This window comes from Bombus huntii, chromosome 10 (assembly GCF_024542735.1).
Source record: "Bombus huntii isolate Logan2020A chromosome 10, iyBomHunt1.1, whole genome shotgun sequence".
NCBI classification, from domain to species: Eukaryota; Metazoa; Arthropoda; class Insecta; order Hymenoptera; family Apidae; genus Bombus; species Bombus huntii.
In genome coordinates this window covers 1782030-1806217 of record NC_066247.1, presented here as the reverse complement: position 1 = coordinate 1806217, position 24188 = coordinate 1782030, and the positions used below count along the sequence as shown (strand labels likewise).

The following is a 24188-nucleotide window of genomic DNA, read 5'->3' as shown; positions in this document are numbered from 1 at the left end:
TTTAAATCTAGATAAATATTATAAAGTCACAGATACAGAGGAAAGATTATATCTTAACCTATAAGGAAAGTAAAGTATTAATTTTATTGCTGGGATTCTCAAATACTTCAGTTGAAACGACGCTGTTTTAGAAATTCTATCTGAATTTAGCTCTTTCCACTTGAACCTTCTTTTGGTATATTTTCCTTGGATCTACGTTCTGATCTTGGTTTCTGTTTTACTTAAAATTTAATTATCAACCACAGAAATCGTTCTTTTAAGTTCTATTCTTTATTTTATAGGAAAATACAGCACGGACTCTCCAGGTATCTTGTAACTTCCATATATATTTTCACATTCGGTTCAAACTTCATTTTAGCGCCAATGAAATTTCAAAACGTTTTGTATAAATTGCACAATATGCGTACATAAGATTGTTATGGCACGTAATTGTACGAATAATTTTGCGAGCTGCTGTACGTAAATTACCCCGTTGCCTACAGTGCAGTTAGGCCAGTTTCACTTATCACACGAGTCTTGGTGAACCGATCGTATATCGAACTAATATATGATGCACATTATCGCTGTCCTAGGAAGGACTTCGGTTAGACAGACCAAGAAAGAGATGGTCAGGATGAGGAGAACGAATCCGTCCGAGGAAACGAAAGGGGCGGAGAGACAAAGAAGAATATCAGACCGTTTCTATTCTCACAGGACTTCTCTTGCGAATGTTCGCCAGCTGGCAGAGTCAGTTTTAGATGGCTTTATATCAAACTTCCACGACACCAATGATGACGTCTACATAGACGTAGTTATTATCGCTGGTTTGCAAACACTGGAATGAGTTTGTTTGATTAGTTTAGCGGCTCATTTAAGTTTACCCTTAACTCTTGTACTCAATCGAGCAAATAATCGAAAATAAAATACAGTAGCTACAAAAAGTATTTTCAAGGCGTTCTTCGTATACTAATTAATTAAGATCAAGTATATTAAATTTGGCATTCTTCGGTAGTGTCTTCGTACGAGGGTAAAAATTTGAAATTTTATTATGAAAATCAGATGTAGAACGCTTCGTTGAAATATAAAAGTACGTATGTGTCGATACTTTTTCTAGCCACTGTAAGTATGATAAAAATGGTCTTGTACAAATTCCACTATAGTTCAATATTTTACTGAATGTCGCGTGAATGTAGTAATCGTTTTTCTTCTTGTTATTTCTGTATCGTAACATACAGTTTTTCAGTATTTCAACAATGTTTCAAAAGCAGTAAATGATAGGGCACTAGTTTAATACGCGCATAACAGAAAATATCACGCAACAAATATCTCAACAATTTCGAATCTCTCTTTCTGTTTACATATTTTTATCTATCCGTGCAAACGTTTGGAAAAAATCACTCGCTGGTCGTGCGTCATGGTTTTACTTAGCTTCACGGCTTTTTACTTTCCTCTTGTTTAGATCCTATTAAAGTTTAAACAAACGATCGAACGAAAAAAAATATTAATCCAGGGAAGTTTATCGCGCACGGAAATCTCCATTGCGTGTTTAATCCACCTAAAGTCGTATCCCTCTCCCCTGTTACGAAGTTTGACATACCATCGAACTACGACCGAATACAATGTTGCCGGGGAAAACTTTTAAATAGAAAAGTTCGGTCCGAACGTTCACGATCTTGTGCCGCCGCTCGTTATCGTGCCTCGTTAACTCGTAAACGTTAATAACCGACAGGCGTCGTAATTCACAATTAGCGTAATAGAAGCGCGACAGCGTGGCTTCATGCAGGAATGGACGCTTTAAAAAATTTATCAAATACTTCTGCAAAGCGGCACATATGAAATCTTCATGAATATCGCATCTGGCTTCGTAATTATAGCGTCAGAGGAGAAAGCGATATCTAGTATTTCTTTCTTCGTTGGAAAAAAGGGGATTATGCTTGGTCACAGATTTGCATTTTGATGGTAGTATTAAGAATTAATAGCTACTGTGGATAGACAGCAATTCGATGGCAATTCGATCGCGTGATGGTATAGAAAGATAATATACATAAACATACGAAATAAAATTTTAAAGTTATAGATATATGCGTAATATAAACTTCAAGTTACAAATTATGCAGAATTAAGTCGTTCGATTCTTCGATAGTTAGAAAATTTAGATATCGTCTAGTCCTTCATTATCCTCCTGGAACGATAATTCGATTTAACTTCGATCATTCATGAATATGCGAGACTAGCTTTAATTAACAAATCAAACATTGATCAAACAAATTAAGCATCAACATTGATGGAAAAATAAAATTTGCAAGAGCAATTATGGCTTTCAAAGAATAATTATTTACTTGGTATAGTCAGAAATTTGAAAAATTGGATTGTCAGAAATTTATGAAATATCTTTAAAAAAAAAAGAAAAAAATGGTGAAATTTAAAAAATTAAAGAGAGGGAAGAATCGTCCTATTTTCCAAAAATGGAAATTTCAAGAGGGATATAAATGGAAACATGGAAAACAATGAAAACAGCACACAAACACGCGAGTAAACAGGCACGAATTATTGGCATTAATATTTAATCGGGGTGCAATGAATTTGATTATCTTCAATAATGCAAAAACCAAAGCAGACCTTCGTTTCACGTAACAGTTAACATTCGACTAATGAAGATATTTTACGATTAATAACAAAATACATACATATATGAAAATTACTCGGTTCAATAATCCTTTCACGGTAATAATATGTAATTACCTTTATTAATAGCTCAAACAAAGTGATCAACGAAATTAACAAATTCATTATGTCAAGATTGAAAGCGCTCAAAACTTTTCCGATCGCTTCCTGCGAGATATCAGAAGCAAATTATTTCGCGTTGAATTATCATAAATTTGATAATAAATTAAATCATTTGAAAGTCATAAAATATACGTAGACACGCAATAACGTTCATAAGGCATTGATTTAGGAAACTATAACCCTTCATTTACGTTGTTCAAACCTTACATTTATATTTTAAGCCATGTTTGCAATACATTTTCTAAATTCGAACTTATGACAAAAATCACTTACAAATATCCCGATAATTTCTATAACAATCCCACAAATTACTCTTTTTTTAGCTTCTTTTTTCTAACAGTTGAATATCGGAATTACTTATCGAAAATTTAAGGTTCGGTATCGTGCACGGGTTATTAATTCGAAGCTTTGGCAGAATGAAATTTCACACAAGCCAACCTAACGCGTATATTCTGACCTGCTGTCATTTTCTATGCCGACAAATTCACGTAAAGCATTTGAAACCTAACTACTCTCTGATTTCCCATGCTGCTATAATTTTTAAGGATCGATATAATATTCCAGTCGAACGTTTGTAAATACAATAACATGGTAATATGTAAATATTAATCTATCATTTGTAGACCAATTAGTACAGTAATCTGTAATTTGTAAATAGTAATTTGTAATTTATAAATACAATAATACATATCCACGTGTAAATAGTAAATTATAATTTTATTATTTCCCTGTTTCAAAAACTTCACGCAACGAAATTGTGACCGTCGCGTTTTCATTTTAAAACTCAATATCAACCAAGTTGATCGAATCAACTTTATTAAGGTTGATCAAATTTCAACTCGAAGAAAATTCCACAAACTCCATGACGTGTGAGGATTCGTTGGTGAATCCCCGTGCATTCGGTTAGACGTGTCTTTTGACGCATTTGCAGAGTTCAGTTTCTTGCGGCTATAAATCGTCCATGTTCGACTAAGTATACATAGCTCGGTTTAATAGTTCCTCTCTCACTGTAAGTCACAAGATATACTGATACTTACGGAATTCGCGACTTTAATCCTCTCTGCTAAGTCTACAATCCTCTCTTCTTATTGTCATCCCTTTTCCTTTCTACTAACATCTCTCTTAAAACTTGTCAAATTCAATTCCAATCTCTAACGCGTGACATACTCGAAAATTTATCGCTGCGATGTGAGTGTTCCGTTCAAAGGAACAAAATAGTTACGATTTTCGTACGTAATTTGATCGAATTCGTAACATGTGATCAAATGCAGCTACTTTTGAGTCAGGACATTAGTCAGCCACAAGAAATTTCAGTTACAAGGAGAGGTCACGCGATCTGCAGTTAACGTGTTAATTAAGTCCAAGCGTTAAAGTATACTGACATCGTTCAAGTATAGTACCACCATGTGGCTTAAAAAATTTGGTTACTATGAAATTCAAGATCGATCAAGTAGAATCTGATAAAGAAACGTTTCGTTAGAAAATGTCACTGTACAATATTCTCATTTTGTATTTCTAGTTTAGCTCGTCATTGGATTCGGTAAATCTACTCGCTCAAAAATTCCAGCAAATATCACTTTGTCATGTTAGCCAGTTACGTTAATAATCGCATATTAGCGAGAAGTTCAAAGAGTTAGAAATCCGCGTGGTTCGATCGCGCCACAACAGCGAGGCAAATTTCTTTTATTATACGTGTTCCGTACCGCGATCCAGTCATTACAAACTCGTCTATTTCTTCATCCACAACAACCTTCCGAGAATAGCACTTTGTAATATTCTTAAGCTGCCACACACCTTTTTCCAGTTTTATTTCTCTGTCTACGTCTTCCTTAACATATTCACTCGGACCAGCAATAATCCCCAAGGAGCCGATAGTGCCGCGTCGAAAATTAATCCTTATTTCCACTGATCACATCTGCCTGCCATAAGGTTTAGCGTTTGCCCTCGAGTTCCTTATTTTTACTTGCATATGTATTCCTTTATTTGGGGCGCTCCTTGGGCGTATTAGCGGTTAAATGTTGGGACACACGGGATTCCCCGAGCGTACGTTTCGCATCTGCGAGTGACCATCAGTCTGGAGGCAGTCAGTTTTCATCTTGTCTACCAGTTTTTCCTACCAATTAGCAACGATACCCGCTGCCCTAACTTCCTTAGCGAAAATTACAACTGACGAAACAGCTTGTCCCACGTTCTACGCACGCTCATCTCAAGTTTTCATCTTTTCCACATGCATCACCGATACTTCACTTGCACTCAGCTCTCCGCTTAGGAAACACAGGAAAACAGCATCGTTTCGCGTACACTTTACATTCATTCGCACACTCGGCCTTCGAAGATGAAATATGAAATAATAAATAGTTATATTTAAACTTTGAAACCGTGTCAGATTATAATCTAAACATCCCTATCATCCTAATCGAGGTAGGGAATTCGGTTGATTCGTCGCGTCGATGCTAATCGAGACGAGAATTTACGACTCTCGTTGACGAGTCGCACCAGAGACGCGTCTGCCCGCGAATACAGTCGAACAATACATGTCGTATCGATTTTCAGCTACACGGTTGCGAAGAAAAATTCATAGATGATTGATGCGATAGTGAATTTTCAAGTTTTACCGCCGCGGCCAGAAGCAACGTACGTAATTCGACCAGTTGCTAGTCGACCGGCAACACGATTTTTAACTTATCGGCGAACAGTCACGTGGGTGAAACGGCAGCTTATATTTCTTTCAGAATATGATTGCAGATGCATTTATTCGCAAAAGCATTCGCTACCACTGCTGGCGCAACAAATTGCACGTTTGTAGATAATTCAGCGGAGTGAATCAAGAGTCACGAACGGGGTGGAGGATACGATGTGTTTGAAGCGCAGTTGCGTCAGAACCGCTGTTATTTAGCAAATGTACGATTTATGTCTGATCCTGTACGGGTATGCTTTGATGAATTATTATCCAGGATAAGTTACGTATTTATTTATTAGTGTGTTAGAGGCTGCCTTTTTCTGAAACCGTAGCGATTTACTTCTAAGAAAAAGATTTTTTTTAAAGCATCCAGGGGCTAATTACATTTGATGGGGTTTGATGGCACTTAAAATGACGAAGCGATCCTTTCCATCTCTCTTACTCTAAATGGGGACGAATTAATTTTTTGTTATTATTTAAATAATTACTTTTGATCTTATATTTTACCGTATTCTTTTTTATTTTGCTTAGTGAACAATTTTTTTGACCGAAAGAATGAAAACTTTTTGTCGTGTTTAACGAGTTATCTCGTTCAATGCTAAGAATGGTTTTAGTTGTATAAATCATGCGCATGAAAATGTAATCAAATAAACTATAAACCAAACGCGAATCGAGATTTTAGATTCACAGAATTAGGATTATTAAACTTCAAGCCTTGCTATTTGGTTTGCCAACGTTGGCTAGCAAGCGCTACACGTTTCTGAAATTTCAAATTGAATTCGTACTGTATTTCGCCAACCTGAATAATTTCAGTTATGATCAAGTTACCGAACTTATTCATTGAAGAATAGTAATGTAATAATTTTAAACGTAACTGATTTCTCTTTTGTGGTACGATATATCTAATTGGTACAAAAAATAATTTCGCAATTTTTTTTAATTCTTTTTTTGAAAGCTTACCTCAAATCTCCTTTTTGTAAAGAAATTTCTTCGAAAAATAAACGTATCCTCTCCTTTAATCTGAAATCAGACGAACATTCTTTAAGTAAATATTTTTAAATGTGCCCTTGGTAATAATTAATGAATAAAGTAATTTTTCATACTATCTTTAGCTATGTAATGTAAACATATAAACGTGCCCATATTTCAATAGTAGTCAGGAATGCGAACGATTCAAAACTTAGAACAAATAGAAATCGTATTCGCAGGAGAAATCAATATAAGTCACGCACATACACACACAACATACATGCATTCTACGTGTCGTTTGAATCAGACAAGAGCAACTCTTCGATAGATGGCTGTAAACAAGGTTGGTTTAAAATACTGCACGTTCGGTAACGATCGAAGGTGCTAATTCGATTCTAGTGTAGCAGCGATGTGACAAGGTCTTAAATCGAAGTAGCAAGTCGCGACATCGATTGATGCAGCCGGGTCGTTCACGTTCACTACGGTTTCTTCTACCTTTTTCCAATGGAAACTGAACCCAAGCCAAAGCATACTTCGTATGACACTGACTCAGGTTTCTGGCCTTATCTTGTCAGGTTTCTATCAATTCGCCCGTTCAGACATACGTTGCACCTATAAACTTTTACGTTTCGTCAATTTTACGATTGAAATGACTCTACCCAAAATTTCTCGTAATATAAATATAAGTAATACATTCATAAAAAGCATCCATAAGCGTTCGAGTACTTTGGTTACATATACCGTAGATGATTTCTCCTAAATTCAAGAAACTCAAATATCAACTACATTTTCACATGAATTCTACAAAAATGTCATTCTCCATTTTAAATAAGCTTTAATCGTCGAGTGTCGAACATTTCTAATGTTAAACTACTGTTACACAAATGCGATTGTTTGAATGGTGGAACTCGTGAATACACGCGTGTCAAGTTACACGTGTTTTCTATTGATTCGCGCCATATTTATCGAAAACATAGGAAAAGGCGAAGCCAAGCTGCCTCGATCGACGTTTCTACATGCATGTGTTAAGACTAACCGCATCAACGGTTCGCAAGTGTTTGTAAGCCATTTGAACGGTCGGTGGAGATGCGCAAGTGCTCGCTCACGTTTACAAATATTGCCGAGAAGTGTCAGTACTTCAAACGAAATTAGTTGTTTGTACGCGTTCAGTGGGGATTATCGCTCTTCCTCCGTGGGTCAACGACGAATGCTTGCTGACGTCTTCGAGTGCTCACGACCGTTTATGCGCGATTGGTACATGTTTAGCAAGCCATACGTAAAGTAGTGTACGTGCACATGTGCCTTTACGAACAGTCTTTGAAGGCCGCAGATGTTAGGAAAACTGCACACAGACTAGGTCCGAATAATTTAGAATTTCTTCGATTCGGGTAACTATTGGTAATATAATTTATCAGATGTTCGAATCAGTAGCAAAGAACTTATTTATTGAGGTGTAATATTTTTCGTGTAATATACGATCATTCAAACTTTCGTCATTCTTTTAAAAATAAGTTTTCAGGACAGAAAATAAAATAAAAAAAAAAAGCTTCGCTCCTCAGCGGCTTAAACCCAAAAATTGTATCATACAACGAAAAATGTAAAGCGCCGACACATAATACAGCATGGCTACGTCGTACCGCCGCGTATCGGTACCTTTGCCTGACATACCATTACAAAAATTCACCGTTTATTGTGAATAGGTACCTAAAACTGTATTCTTGGACTCAATAAAATTTAAATCTCCCCCATTCTTTTAAAAATGTGCTACGGTAACCAACACCTAACATACACGAAGAAATAATTGAAATAAATGAATGGTATTGTAGTATCGTGGACGAGGGGCCTGGGGGGGGGGGTGTCGTGCGAATTATAAACAAGCGGTTGCTGAACATGTGCATGATGGGGCTTAAACAAAAGATACGAGGCTAAGACAAAGGACAAAGGGTTCATATGGGACATAAACGAATTAACAGCAGTATGAGTTGAGAAGCCAGAGAGTGCGGATTGCGTTGTTGAGAGAGAGTCGAATCTGCGTTGACGAGAGTTGTTAATTAATTATAATACGTTGTTACGATTAGTTCATGTTAAATAACCATTGTTTTCTGTTTAATTCATTTATTATTGATAAACTAATTTATTATATTTACGATACTACAGTATCTGTCTATGTTCTATCTAAAAAATCGTTGCTTGTTATTTTCATCTTCGTATTTAGTTACAGTCAATACACATAAGTATATGTTTTATATATAGCCATACGATTTTACATTTTTATTACTTTATATTGAGCTTCCAATAAATACAGCTTTGATTACACAATTTGTTTTATAAATTGAAAGATTAGAAGTCCAAAGTATGTATAGTAGTAATTTATGTATACATTTCAAGTATACATTTTTCTATAAGTTTCTCCCGATATAAGTATTTAATTTCTTCATTCCAAGTTGCCTTCATACCTAACTCGACATATTCAGAAAGAACTGTTCATTAGCAATTATCTTAAATTAACCAATCGGTGGAGTGCCGATCGAAGGTGCGAGATGACGAAGATACATGGATCAGGTGTTAATTAACTGGTATCTCGATTACGGATTGGACCCGTTAAATGCGCGAGAACGTTAGATATATGGTAGGACTGGAGATTGGCTTCAAGATGCATTATATGTGGATTATGCCGGGGATCAGTTTGCGAGCTTGATATTAGGTCAGTTTAGTTACCTTGCTCGGAAGAGGTACGAGCACCGGATGTTCTTTGGGTAGGAGGACGGGTACCGTGGCGAGTAGAAGCGTCCGTATTGCCGTTTTGACTGTGAACTGACAAACTCGAGGTCGCACATTGTACCAGGAATCAACACGCCGTCCGTCTCGAACAGTCCTGCAACAAAAACAGACGATGATACTTATGAAACTGTGAAAATATCATAAAGTAAGGGAGGAGTAGGTTTTATCCATTGATAAAAAAAAGTCGAGTTATTTTCCAGCTCTCATAATCCCTCGTGAATATTCGTATTCCAGCGAAAGATACCGGGGTCGATTCACAGTGGCTTATAGAAGCTTATAATCTCTTCTTTGTTCTGACGAAACAAAGAAGGAGCCGTTTTTAAGACATCGTCGAGGAAATGGATCGACTCAATTAACGAACAAAACATTTCCTTCGGGGAGAAATTATTTTGATGGATTTCACGTGTACTGCCTCCTGGCAACAATATTCCGAATAACCACGTAATCACAAGACAATGAGGAAAGGAGAACAAGATGCTTGCGGTAGTGTTCGCAACCGCATGATAGACCGCAACTACTTATCTTGACAAATGGCGATTATCTGCCTCAGAGACGTTTGATTGACGTAATCAGGCTGCAATATAATGATACGTCAACACCTAAATACAGTAGGATCTAATCGTTGAATCTACGTCTGTGTCAAGAAGCAAAGACATAATGAAACTTATGATTACGAAACAACGTAGATTCTTGTTTTATCGAAGTACCACGAAATTTATATTTATTCTGTTGCGTATTTTTCTTTGTAGTAGTAGTAGTATTCTCAAATAACTATAACAATTCAGTGGCTGTATTTTCATATGGCAATAAGAATTTGTAACAGGTGGAAGTAGAACCTGATAGAAAGACGATTTATTGGAAAAAAAATGTATATTCAAACACTTTTTACTCCTCTGTGATAGTTTACCGAATGGCAAATTGTAATCTTGAATTAATTTCATTTCGACATTTTATATATCTTTTATTTTAGCTGTTTAACTCTCTATTCTTTTATCAGCCTCGGAGAGTAGGTCTCTCGCAGCATCCAAGTTTCTTTGTCTCGTAGTAGAAAAGTGTCATACTGACCTAATGTGTGTGTGTGTGTGCGTGTGTGTGACACAACGTAGTGAGTATCTTTCACGCGAAGATCGTACGTGTGCAAAACACTTAATGGCGAACATCCGGCGTCGCGTACATCGCTATAAAATTGCTCACCCAACGGAATATCCAGGAGCCAAGGTCGGTGAGGCAAAGAAAATTCACGAAACTTTGTTTCGTGTGTTGGTGGAATAGTGAAAGAAACAAGTGAATCTGTAGTTGCGAAACGAAATAAAAGTGCACGCTGCATTTTAAAGTACTAGGAAGATCAACATCAATAATGTTGAGAAGAGATTGAATATGGAACACGTTTTGATTTTCTCTTCGTGTTTCCCCAGAGTTGAAAGACCCAAGGGTGAAGTACATTATGATATATTAAGTCTGCCACTTTATATACTGCATTTTTATACCACGAGGGACAGTACTCTCTGTGGTACAGAGCTAATTGTCAGTATTTTTCATCCGATATAACTCTTGGCTAGATGATTTAAGATTTTCATTTGGAATTTATATTTAATTTAACCCAGATATTCTTGAATTGTTCCATTTTATATCGTTTCACAAAATAACGTTATCTCAATTAATTCGCCTTATTACGACTTTTTAATCGATTTCCGGAGTATATATAACCGAAACATTAGGACTTCTAGCTTCAGCTTTTACACTTTAGCTACAGTAGTAACTTTGTCGAAGTTTAGTTGCTGCTCATATTAAATCGAAACTCTGACACTCAGCAACAGATCCAGTTCAATTCCCTCGCGTACCATTTCTGTTTCAAACTATCTTTACACCTTTCGGTGTATAAAGCTGAAAAACATATTCTCAGCCGTTCGAAGTATCAACTTACATAATTATACGACTCTTTTTTCGTTCCTTCGTTTGAATTATTTGATATCACCCGGCGATTAATGCCGGCTTCGTTACCCTTCTCCTGTTCTGCTTGTTGCTTCAATTCCTCAAACCTGTGTACTTATGCATGAAACAGTGCACCTTTTATACCTTGTATAAAACATGCGTATAGCACGCTTGGTGTGGTTGAGCCCCTGCTGTTACATCGCAAAGTTGACATCATTCCTCTGAGTTAACTTTGGAATATGTATAATCCGGTTGCTACAACAGCGTGAACTCGTACACAGACAAGCGGTTCTTCGTCATATGTATGTAAAACGAAACGTGGTATTTTTTTATTGCCGAATTTTAACAATTGATATTGTTTTATAATTTATAGAATTAGCTAAGCTTAGTTAAAACTGTTAGTTAAAATAAAAATTTTCAATATTTTCATGAATAAGAGTATGTTACATCTTCCAGTATGAGATACTGTCGCTATATTTTTCTTCTAATTTCTACTTTGTAGTTATAGTACATCTTTCAAACCTGCCGATGTTATATAATTTGTAGAAGTTTAAAATATATATTGATCTAAACGCTACGCCACTAATTATTACCAATAACTATTGGTTGGATTCAATGCCAATTTGATTGATTCTTGGTATTGTAGCTCAATACCATCCATAGTTGTACATATGTATTGAATAGCTGCCTCCGATGCATCTGTGTAAGAATCACAAGCATAGAAAGCACGTGATCAACACCGAAGTTTCCCATGGAAATTATATTCACACACTTTATTTGTTTAAAATTTTTAATTCTCCCTTAGCGAGTTCGTTCTCCGGGGATAATCGGCCTATAACCAATTGATATTCATTTTGACAGACACGTATATACAAATTTAATAAATCATATTATACGTGACAAATGTCCATTTAGGGGAATTCTATGATTTGTTGCGTACACTGCCGGCTGTAATTATTTGGACACTAGTTCCTTTGATCCAGCACTTGCCTAACACTACAATGTCGAGTCATTTTGATCCACGAATAAATCGACAACAGTTACTATTTTTCTCCGTAAGTATAATTATTTGCAAACTGTTAACTTTTAAAGCAAGATAAATATTTGTCTGTATTTCGTTTAAAATTAAGGGACGTTGTCCATCAGCGATCATCTCCTTTGAAATGCTGCTGCGAAAATGGATAATTAAAATAAAAGATTCTGATAAAGACGTAGACGGTGCGCTCTTAAATTCTCATTACTAAAATTAGAAAGGCCAGTTATTAAAAATTCTGAAAGGACTTGGGAAGTTGCAGTCTCGCAGTTAAATGACACGACGCTATTAAGTGCTTTCCATGCATATTCATGTCGTTGAGCATTAGCATACGGTGTCGCAAGGGCGCGAAAAAGAATCCATGAAACTCGTTTTGAAAGTGAAGAAACTGAAGAAAGTGAAAGTTTAACGGTCTACACAGGACAGGGATATCTATTTGTATTAGAACGCTCAGAAAGTAGAAATCTTCTAATCATAATTTTCCTATATATTTCACACGTTGAATTACCTATCCAATGTCGGATTATTTATTTAACTTTCATAATATAATAAAATAAAATAACAAAGGGATAATACATGTTCCATATTGCTTGCAAAATATTGAACGTGTATTATGATTTTCCTTGTATTTCTTTTAATTTAGAGAATTGCTGCTTATCTTAATTCTTTAAGCTAATTTAGCAATCATAACATTTATAATTAATCACCAAGCACGATTATGGCATCAGACTTCTATAAAGGTAGCAACACACAAAGATCGATTACTCTATATCATGTCATGGAGTTATAGAACTTCCGACACTTGTAACAACATTAAAGTACATTACCTTCGTTATAACTTAATTTAATAAAGCCATCTTAGGATAAATGAGTTATACTGTCAAAATAAACGGAAACTCAGTTATGCACATGTTTGGTTCATAAATCTCATTACCAAGACAACCACGTCATTATAAATTGTCTTCATTTCTTTGGAATCTGTACCTAAAATAAGTAATATACGAACTTATTTCAAATAGACATATCATAGAATAGAATAAGATATATTATCACTAGCGTTTTAATTAAATTACTAGCCTTTTAAATATTTTTCTTTTAGTTCCGTGAGCCGTATTACGAATCATCAAAGCCTTGAAAAATACAGTCTACGAGTAAAAGCTTCTTCGAATTAATAAAAGTGAAAGCTTGTTCACGCGCGATGGACGCAATAATATAATGCAACGATGATATATACGAAAGGCAAGGGAACGTCGTGAATTTAATTTTGAGATGTTAAGGGATAATTAGAGGCACAGTTTCTACTCGCTTGTCGCGTACGCTGATATTCTCCGTTTCGAGTGCTGGTGTACGCACGAATGCTTTTTCTGACAACTTGCACCATAACCCGACAACCCGTAAAATTTTCGACCGATGAAAATTTCAGTTATCGCATATATCCACCACTTCTCGAACTTCCATGTACCCGCTTTCCCCCTTCGAATTTTAGTTAACTTATTGTGACGGCGGCTGTGAGCAACCGCTCGCGAAACTGTGTCGACAAAGTGCTCAGTGCTCGTGCGGTTAGTTAGCGAGGTCGATGAGAATTTCTCGTGATCAGTTGCTTTTTAATTTATAATTTTTCATTCGAGAGCTTTTAACGTTGCCTTTCACTTGGAACACTTCTAACGTTTTTAAATAAACTAGATGATCAAAGAAAATGTTTCAAACTCTTGGTTGACTCATGAATTTTTGCTGCAAACGGCGATACTTTTAGATTATTACGTATTTCGAATTTTGAAATTTCGTGGTTATTGGATGACGCATTTATGGTATTTCGGGTTTCAGTTGTGTTTTTAAAATATACTCCGATAGAAAAAAATTGTATCTGGACAAAGTTAGTCGATTCAAAATAACAGATATTGTGATTCATAACGTTTTTCCTCCGGTGTCCTCCTCTTGGAGCTTTTAAGCTCATCGACATTTTTTAACAGAATCCTGAGTATTGGATGTAATTTAGATTTATAAATAAGTACGTATCGAACTGAATTCCATCACTATGTAGTATGCAAATTTTCAAATTAAAAAACAGCAGTTTTGTTACATGTGATTATATTATAGACAACTCTCTTTTTAAGAGTTTTATTGTTAGAATTACTCAAAGACCATCCGATAAGCTCTCTCTATTCATTCAAAACGTCTATTCTATCGCATTCTCCGGTTTTATGTCCAGAATCTGATGAGCACGATCGGAAGTCCTCTTGTTTCCTGCGAAATGTATGTCGCGCGACGTAGCATATGACATCAATAGGACATCTTAGTCTTTTATATTAAGCGTCGTTTCTTGCTTCTCGGCCACTTAACGAGACTCAATCCTTTAATAATCCTTAATACCAAGCAGAAGTCTTCGTTAAACATTACTTCTGCAATATACATCTATACATGTGTATTGCTCGCTCATACATAAAAAGTGATTTCTATAGTTTTTAAGCCACAGTGTAAATGCTTGGTACGGTATAAACGCCAGCATTCAACGTTTCGCTGGTATTTTGTACACGTTCTTCCATGTAATTTTAATACAGCGTCTTACGAAACATCTTCATAAATCGGCTTTAGAACATTGTGTACCGCCTCACAGAGAGGAGACTCTTGATTAAAATTTTCAGCGTAATTTTACGCTACGTGCACGTCGAATCTGTACGCGCATATTGAAATATTTTTATATGTTTTAGCAAATATAGAGCTTTGAACAAATATATGCTTGAGATATAGTATTAAAATGTATAAAAGAAATAAAGCTCGATTTTATCTTGCAAAAGTACACACTCTTTTAAATCCTGCTTTTCTTCTCGATTGCCACAGTCCCCGGCGATTGCAAAACGGAATCGTCGTTGATCCTTTGCAAACAATCGATCGTTCCTCTTCATTGATTTGTGCATTTGATAGGCAAAGCTGAATTTATTGAACTGTACTTCATTTTGAAATAACATAAACTAAACGGACTGCAGTGCAGCACGGATATTGGCTGCTCGAATCCATTGACAGATAATCTCTGGCGTATTGCTTGACTACCCTAGCTACCGTTTCTTTAACCATTTCATTTTACCTACTTATCCGAGGAGCAATACCGAGATATGTTTCCTTTATCTCGGTACACTTCTCGGAAGTCAGTGCAACAAGCGAATAAATATTCAACATGTTAACCCCCTGCTTTACCCATTTTCCCGTAAAATCTTTCCTGGAAATATCAATTTTCTCTTATCTTTTTTTTTTTTTAATTTTTTGTAATCTACATCTACGTATGAACAAAGAGACGCACAGAATGGCTTAGTGTAATTGTCATTGTCTAAGAAACGACTTATATACTGTTAAGTATGCAACCACAGAAATTTGATACTACGAAAGTGAAATATGAAACCTGATGAGAAAAGGGGACTTGACGGGGAAATAATAGTATGAGGCAATACTTTTCATAGCTGTTGTAGATTATCCATCCAAGGTATCCATCCGAAACAGAAATATTAGGAGAACAATTCTCCTTTTGCGTGTATATATACCATCACGTAGGTGTATCTTGTGTCATCGTGGAGGAACAGGATGCCTTTATGGCTCACCAACATTGGCTGTTTTCTTCCCACTGCTTCGTGAATCCATCGATTAGATGGAGTAGACATATAGTGGGAAATTATCCGATGTAATGAATAATTCGAGTAGTAGAGTATTATCCTATCAAGGTATTGATAATTCAAAAATATAAACGTCGCAGTATCAGGTTCACTCTTTAGAGGGCCAGCATTTTTTCATAAAAATACTGACGTTCATTTTCCAAAATTTTTAAGATTATATTTGAAAATAAAAATTAAACAAATCGTTCACCTCTTGAGAGATGATGACTCTTGTAATAGTGATATATACATGTGTGTATGTATGTATGTATGTATGTATGTATAAATTCGATTTCTGTCAAAAATATTCCGACGATTATAAAATATTTCTACATGTTTTATGTCATTCTGTTCCACTTTATCGCAAAGAAATGGATATAAAAGCGGTAATACAGCGAACAAAATTCAAGTTCATCGTATATAAAATACTGTAAAAACTTGCGTGTAAATTAATACAGCGGAATTCTCTATTAACTATGGTGGAACTGTTCACTTCTCATTAAAACCTTTAACCTGTAAAACTCGAACAAAATTTGTTTCTAATTTTTAGAGTATAAAACTTTAATTAAACTGACAAACGTTTTTCTCTTTTTATATCCAAGAAATTAGTGCAGTCTGTCCCGTGGAATACGGAATTGGATAGTATGGAGAGAAGAAGCATACTTGAAAATCATAACCGTTGACCGGCTCGCGCGAAGCACGATCTGAAAATTCCACTCGGCAAAAATTTCTGTCCCTCCCACGCTTCCAACTTTTCCATTTTACGCGGCGGCGGGAGACTATCGAAAACTGCGACGGCAAAGTGAACGCGGAACATGATGTCAAACATTGAAAATCGACAAGAACTTTCCTCTGAGTTTGCATATCCCTGTCATTGAAAAAGAGATATTCAAAAAAACGTTTTCGTTCGTTAGGCAAAATATGAAACTCAAAGATTGACGATATCCTAACATATGTTACACACGTTTTATAAGAATTTAAAGTTTGCAATCTCGTAGATCTTCTGGGACGTGTAGAAATACGTTTCAATTCGATGCATATTTGATTTTCTTATTCTTCCAAATAAAATATACGGAATTAAGTATATCATAATTGTCAGCGGTTCTTTCTTATAAACAGTAAGTATTAGGTCTCCTATTCGTTAATTTATTAGAAACTGATTTATGGATATCGTAGAAATTTTTGATTTATATACATACATACACACATGGAAATTTGTCTTTTATTCTATTTTTCTAACGTTAAGAAATATCTGAATCTTGTGCAAGATACGAGTAAATCATTACTGATACGCGTGATTTTTTATTATAACTTTATATTAAACATTATGTGAAGACGTTACAAATATGTTTCACCTGTTAAAACGAGAGCAAAATTGAAATATAGAAATTCGGAAATCTCGCAACAGGTTTAAGACAAATTCTCACATGGAATGAATAATGATTTGAACGTCGATAAATTATTCAAAATATCATCGACGAAGAATTTCTCTTAAATTTTATTCAAACATGATATGAAAGCACTTCATGTAATACATATATTATGAAAAATTTCAACGCACCAACGTTATTTATTCATACAATAACTCTTGGATTGTAAATTATTACGTATTCACCCAGGCAGAAAAATAAAATGTAGATTTTATCGATCAATAGATTTTATAATTATTATATACGAAGACGACAGAGCAAGAACACGATAAGCCACATTTTCCATTCTTTTATACGCGAGCACTAAAATTCCAAAAACTATTATTTAAAATCCAATACGTCGCCAATTAACCTCACGTTACAGAGATTGTCCCTTTATTTGATTGTTGGACTAAACATGTGTTTTTTTTAGCCTCTTCCTAACGTTAAAAATATTGCTTGTCAAAATATTAATATATCGGAAGATATTAAAATATCGTTTGTCTTAACGCTTATACCTCTAACTTCATAAACTGTCGTGAATTATATTATTTTTGTCGATTTTACATTGAAATAGAATGAAACATAACTAGAATAAAAAAAAAAAAAAAAAAACAGAAATGTATTCATCGAAAATGCGTTTCTCCCATTATTTTCGTATTCCACGTATTTATAATTGTTTTACATGCACATTTCGCTCTCAGCGTGATATTTACGTTTATCTCGATCTTTTGATCCGATGTAAACTACATCGAATGGATGGAAATATGACGAGAAAGCCAGTACCAAAAGGGAACCGTAGTCGAGAAGGAACAAAATCTCGTTGTCGCGAAATCGTACGGCCGTAATACGTTTCACGATACGCAGGTATTATACGGTACACGAAATTCAGCAGGCAACGTTCCGGCGGATCTCATCTGAATATTTTACACGCCGCCGCAATGCCGGAGGTGTCGCGCATGCCGACCTGTCGATGCATAAAATTTTGCGTCACATCCTCAAACATTCTCCGACGAAAATGAAAGTAAACCAGAGTACGAATGAAAACGGAAGGTCCTAGAGAAAAGAAAGAAAAGAAATATAAAATAGACGAAAGTTGAGAATAAGTTGAGAAATAATGGAAGAAAAGAGAACGAGAAACGACGAAAGCAGGGGGGAATTGTGAAACAAATGAAATAAAGGAAAGAGTTAGGTGTATAGAGAAGAAAAGGAGGAGAAAGCACAGTGACGTCTCGCAGGGATCATACGCGGTTCAAAAGTTAGGAAAGTTCGCAATGGAATCAAGTTTGAAACGCGTCCCTCGGACGTGCTGAATCGTGTCTCGGAGGATCCTGAATGGCAACGTGCCACATATATACATACATACTTGCATAATCTTCGCATTCGTTTTAATGGTATATCCATGACACGCGAGACTCAGACGAGGAAGAAACCGTCGCGTTATTACGACAGGCTCGCACGTCTTACGGTGTCACGTTAGGACCGTGACACCTTAAGATTTCTTGCTTGACTCGTGACGCATTTTTCCACCGCGTGTACGTCACTGTGCTTCACGATTCTGAACGTTCTACGCCAACGTCTATCAAGTTTCCACACACCTTAGGGAAATTGACCGTGATGTCTATAAGCTTAATAGAAGTTGCATTAAGACTGACGGCTTATATTTTGACAACTACTTAAATGATTTTCTAAATTATCTAATTTTCTAACACAGTCGGCTGTGAATACTAGAACGTCTCTATTCCTTACATTTATCGCAAAATTCTAACAAATTTTATTTCATATAATATTTCATATTGTAAGGTTCGAATAACGTGAATGAAATAATAGATTTGTAATAAAATAATTAGAATGTAAGAGCAATGAAAAGCATTTCACTTGTACCGTACATCGACTAGTGTTCTAATAAATATTTTATGGTCACCAGCGTACGTACAAGAGAAGTATCTTTCTATCTGCATTGCCGCTGCACTGCGCGAAATCTTGAAAGATTTACCGCGAATCCTTTCCAGATGAGTCGCTCGATGTGAACGGTTTACAAAAGATCCGCGATGAGTACCGTTTTTTACCATCTTAAACGCTTTGTCCGCGCTAACAAGAATAGAAAAGGAGGAGACGTTTAAATGTTCCTTGTGAGTAATACCGCGCAAGCGAACGTTTCCATTTCCGCGGAGCTCATCGTTCCGATCCTCTTCTTTGCCGGCACGAACAATGCCCTCCACTCTTTTCGAAGTTTCGGTCGAATTTAGAGCCTTCAATGATCCATGGGATCAAGTTCCCAATTGTACTCGAACATGCAAATTTTTTTACTTTTTTAAAATATTCTACCTTTTTTTTTTTTGTTATCTCATACGACGTTTTGCTAATACATCACATTACATTTTTTACATTCTCGCATCGTAACTAAAGAAAAATTTGCTAGTCGGATTAGAGTATAATTCTATGAAGAAAACATTGTATAAATATACTCCGGATATCTAATGTTACATCGCGTGAGATGGTCCGTGCGACGTCCCTCGTTGTTGTTATTCAGACCCTCAAACACCAACTCGAAAAGAATCAAAACTTAGTCCGCCACTCGACAAGTAGTTAATATCGATACGAGTCGAAGGCTTTAAACCTGATTGTAAAAGACATTACAATTCGACATCGTAGCCTAACTCACGAGTATCTCCGAACATTTGTATCGTCAATGAAATCAGTTGTTGGGAATAAAATATATATTATAACCTGTTAACCGCAGTGTCATACCAACTTAATCACCCCTATTATCCGAACAGAAATAAAGGGATCGATCTGTTCGCGGCGTCGATTATTATATTCGTAACGGGAATTTACGACTCCTGTTGACGCGCTTCCTCGCGATCGCGTTTCTCCGCGACTGGTCGACTTTACATCAAAGATAGTGATGAAATGTTATTAGATAATGAAAGTTACTTTATTTACGCCAGCTCTTTGATAAATTCTAATATTATGTCTAAATGATTTCTATTTCTAAATTTCTATGTAGCTTTTTAAATAACATTTTGTAAGTGATTTTTCTTGTTAAAAAATTATAAACATTTAGCTTTCATCTTCCCAGGTAAAATATAGTTATTAAATCCAGTGGAATTTTCTAATTACTACAATAATTCCAAAAGTTACTGCATTATATCGATATTGTACATGAGATTCATTTGGAAATTAACAGCCTAATGAGCCAAGAAATGTCCTGCGCCCTAATGCAAATGCTATTAGTACTCATAGTACATTACTGTTAATATACATTAACCACGTAGTTAATTGATTGCATTTTTCGTAAATCGCATTCTAAGGAATCCTAACACTTGCAGAGTGTCAAATTAATTACAAAACAAAACAAAATATGGGACACTTGTACGATAAATAACATAAAAACATGATCTTCTTGATATCACTATCATTGTTTATTTCACGATATTAAGGTGACATTTACGTCACGTTTCTTAATTCAATTTACTAATTTTGTATTTTTAAATTTTAATTAACAAACGGGAATTCTAGTTAAACATAGAAGGAAACATCATAACCGTGTAATACATACAACGAACGAACTAAGTATCGCAAGAGACATGGATTTTTTGCACGTTAAAAGAGAGCATACCCAAAACTAACACAGTATCGCGAGACACGAGACTAATTAAAACACTTGTCCCCTTAAAGTCCAGTGGCAAAGGTGGCCACTGCAATGGAGACCTTCTTTCTTTGCCCTTCACTGTGCTATAAAGCTGGCAATCCTTATAAACCCAGACTAAGTAATCTTATTTTATTACGCTGGGAAAGTAGTAAAATATAAAGACCTTTATATGTCCGCTGTAACTTTATCCAGTTACAAGACGGCTTTGTCAACAATAAACGTGTTAATCCTTTTGTTCTGTACATAATAGCGGGTTCCTTTTCTATTTGGCGAATTTTGTATTTTTCGTTATGAACATTTCGCCTTACGTATGTGGATATTATATATAATTGTGCTCTACCACTCGAAACATTTTGCTAATTCTAATCCGGCTTAAGATACAGTATAAGATACAGTAATTTTATTTAACACTTGTTTATTCGTCCAGTTCGGAATGATATGCGATTGTGCGACTATATTAATTCATCCAAGTTGATAAACCAGAACAAAGGTAATAGTAGATCGTTTTATAAAGAACATAAGTGATCATAAAACATAGGTGTGCAAGATTATTTTATGAAATGTTAAACGATACGGAATAAATTTAAGTCATTAGAAATTTACATAATTACAAGGCTATCTAAACACCGAACTTACGAAACTAAAACGCAAGAGAGCACATATGTAGTTAAACGAAATATGTACGAATAAATAAATAAGAAGCGAGTAGAAAAATGTGTAAAGATGTAAAATATTCCGCAAAATATCTCGGTCGTATCAGCATTAAGAGATATGTGCACCCTACATACGGTGTAATGGAAATGGATGATCAAATTTCAATATCGTGTTTTGCTTTTCCCACGGAAAGGAAAAAGGGGTAAAGATAAATTCTATAAATACATGCCTGGAACTTTTGATTCTCAAGATCGAAACATCTTTTGAAATTTCTCAAAAATGCTATAGGTAGAATTACAGGAACCGTTATCATCCCATTCCTTCGTAAAAATTGATAACAATAGCATTCATGATTTAGTCAATCATTTTGACAAGTAAATCGTAAGAATTTCGTACTTAACTAATAAGAAATATAGTTAGAATTTATCTAACAGCCTCTATAAAAATATTAATTTGCGTGAATGTACGTAGTCTAACAATAAATTAAAAATATACACTGTCACAGTGAGATGCAAAGATTCAACGCGATAAACACGAACAGGACGATCCAGGAAGGATCTAGAGATCAGTGGTAACGTTAATTGCCAAAAAGGAACTGTTCCATGTTTCTCTGCAAAGTTCCGCAAAAAAAAAAAAAAGGAATCCGCGTTGAGTTTACGGAAATTGCATTGCCGGAAGCTGCACGAAAGTGCTTCATAGCTTGGCGCAGGGAAAAATTACTTTGACTGAAACTGAACTGACCCAACGAAGATCTGAAAATTAAATTTATCCGATTATTCTTTCAGCTGGAAATCTTTTCCTCGTTATATGCATCATTCGACTGTCGTTCATCTATCAATTCAACCATATTCTATCTGTACCTCTGTGAAAAAGTTCTTTAGAAAATTATCGAAATGTCAGAGATATTCGATTCCTTTCATCGATGTTATCTGCCTTAAAGAAAAAAAAAGTACAATTGCACATACGAAGCTCCGGATTGACAAGCGTAACGAGCTTTTGATGTTTTAAGGTATCGTATCTAACCATTGGCTTTGACTAAGCTTTTAATTTTGCTCTTTCATTGAGCGTTCGAGGCAGCGTATAAAATCTGACTTTATTCTACTTGGTGCTCCTGAATAATATTCTATAAATATTTACACGCGTTTAAGATAATATTACATAATACATTCAACACCGACATCCTATATACTGATTTCGTTTAAACACAATGATATTAAAAATAATATGAGAAATTTAATTGCGAGAATATCAAAAAATTCACCTGTATTGGACTATAACTAACCTGTAACAATAATAAATAGAGGTATAAATAGGCAATTAGATCTTTTATTTCGCATATAACGGTACTCGCGTTACACAGCAAGTAAGAAATACTTTAATTCAAACCAACGACGCGTTAACGCAAATACCTTTTCTCTGATAAGTAACGAGCTTCTATTCAAAGATTTGAAATTACTTTCAAAGATAAATAGCTCTCCACTTTGCAAGGAACATATACTTAAGACAAAAGAGGATTTCATTTGTCACATAAGCGAAATGCAATCCGCTTAAAAACTAGTGTCTTTTACTTGTTTCAGTTTACAAGTAACGAAAGGCGATTAATTGGCAGGAGATTATTCTACATGCGAAAATATGTTGAAAACATCGAATACAATTTTTTCGCTCGAAGTCTTGGCCTCCGAGAAAATTAAGTTTGCAAATTTGTCGAGTATACTGTATGGGGCTAATTGTTAACCAAACGTGTTTACACTCAATTATCCCGAAAACCAGACATCATAGTTGCCAATTTCCACTTCTATCTGATCGCATACCTGACAACTTTTCAAGCTCGACTTTCTTTAAAACAAAGCCGCCAACGCAATTTTCTTATTCTTTAGTTTTGTCTTCTATCGAGCCATAGGAGCTTCCCGACTTCGATTATACTACATTCACGATACTGCAATTTACGTCCACCGTGTATATACGTACTCAAACCTATATACTTTCACGTGAACGCATTGTTGTATAAAATTACGCCGACACCAATCCGATTTCATCAAGAAGAATAGCTGAGTGAACGATTGCGGCTGCGATCGCTGCCTTCTCATTAATCTTCGCGTATCTCTTTGATAGTTGAATCGTCCTGTTTTCGTTGATCAAACAGATTCCCACCGCGCAGAAGAAAATTCAAAAATGTGAAGTCTTAATTACGTGTCAATAAACAAATCCTCGTAATTTGTTCACTCGTACGATCGCAGCGATAATCGAAAAAAATAATATTCCCTTCCTTTATCAAGGTCTACGGTGACAACAGGTTTTCGCTGCCTTTACATTCCTCTATTATTGGGAATAAAAACAAACGCCTCCACTTGGCCCAGATTTCCTTCGCGAATGAAGTGACGAGGATTTTTTTTCTCATTCCCCTGCAAGAAGAAAAAGCGTCGCAACTTTTTGTTCCTCCGTCATTTCGAGTTCAAAGGAAACGCGTACGAAAACGCGGACTCCATCCGAACGTTCTGAATACGTTTTATTATCTCGAAGCTATTGTGACGTGGAAATTCTCGATTTTCTCTCTGCCAGCCCTTTACTGCTGCGTATTCAAATGTAGCTGCGTATTTAAACGTAATTTAATTACGCAATCCTTGCCCGACCAGCGACAAAGATATAGGAGTTTGTGTAAGCGAGTTCA

General features: G+C 35.6%; 1 protein-coding gene across 2 annotated transcripts in view; it reads right to left on the bottom strand.

Moving 5' to 3' along the window:
* The window catches only part of LOC126870727 (suppressor of lurcher protein 1), a 527940-nt gene that overhangs the window by 295485 nt on the left and 208267 nt on the right, over positions 1-24188 (bottom strand). For both annotated transcript variants that reach the window (XM_050628716.1, XM_050628717.1), the window contains exons 5-6: positions 9134-9290; positions 6407-6466 (exon numbers count right to left, since the gene is read on the bottom strand). In XM_050628716.1, coding sequence (XP_050484673.1) covers positions 6407-6466; positions 9134-9290 — 217 coding nt within the window. The remainder of the gene's footprint in view (positions 1-6406; positions 6467-9133; positions 9291-24188) is intronic.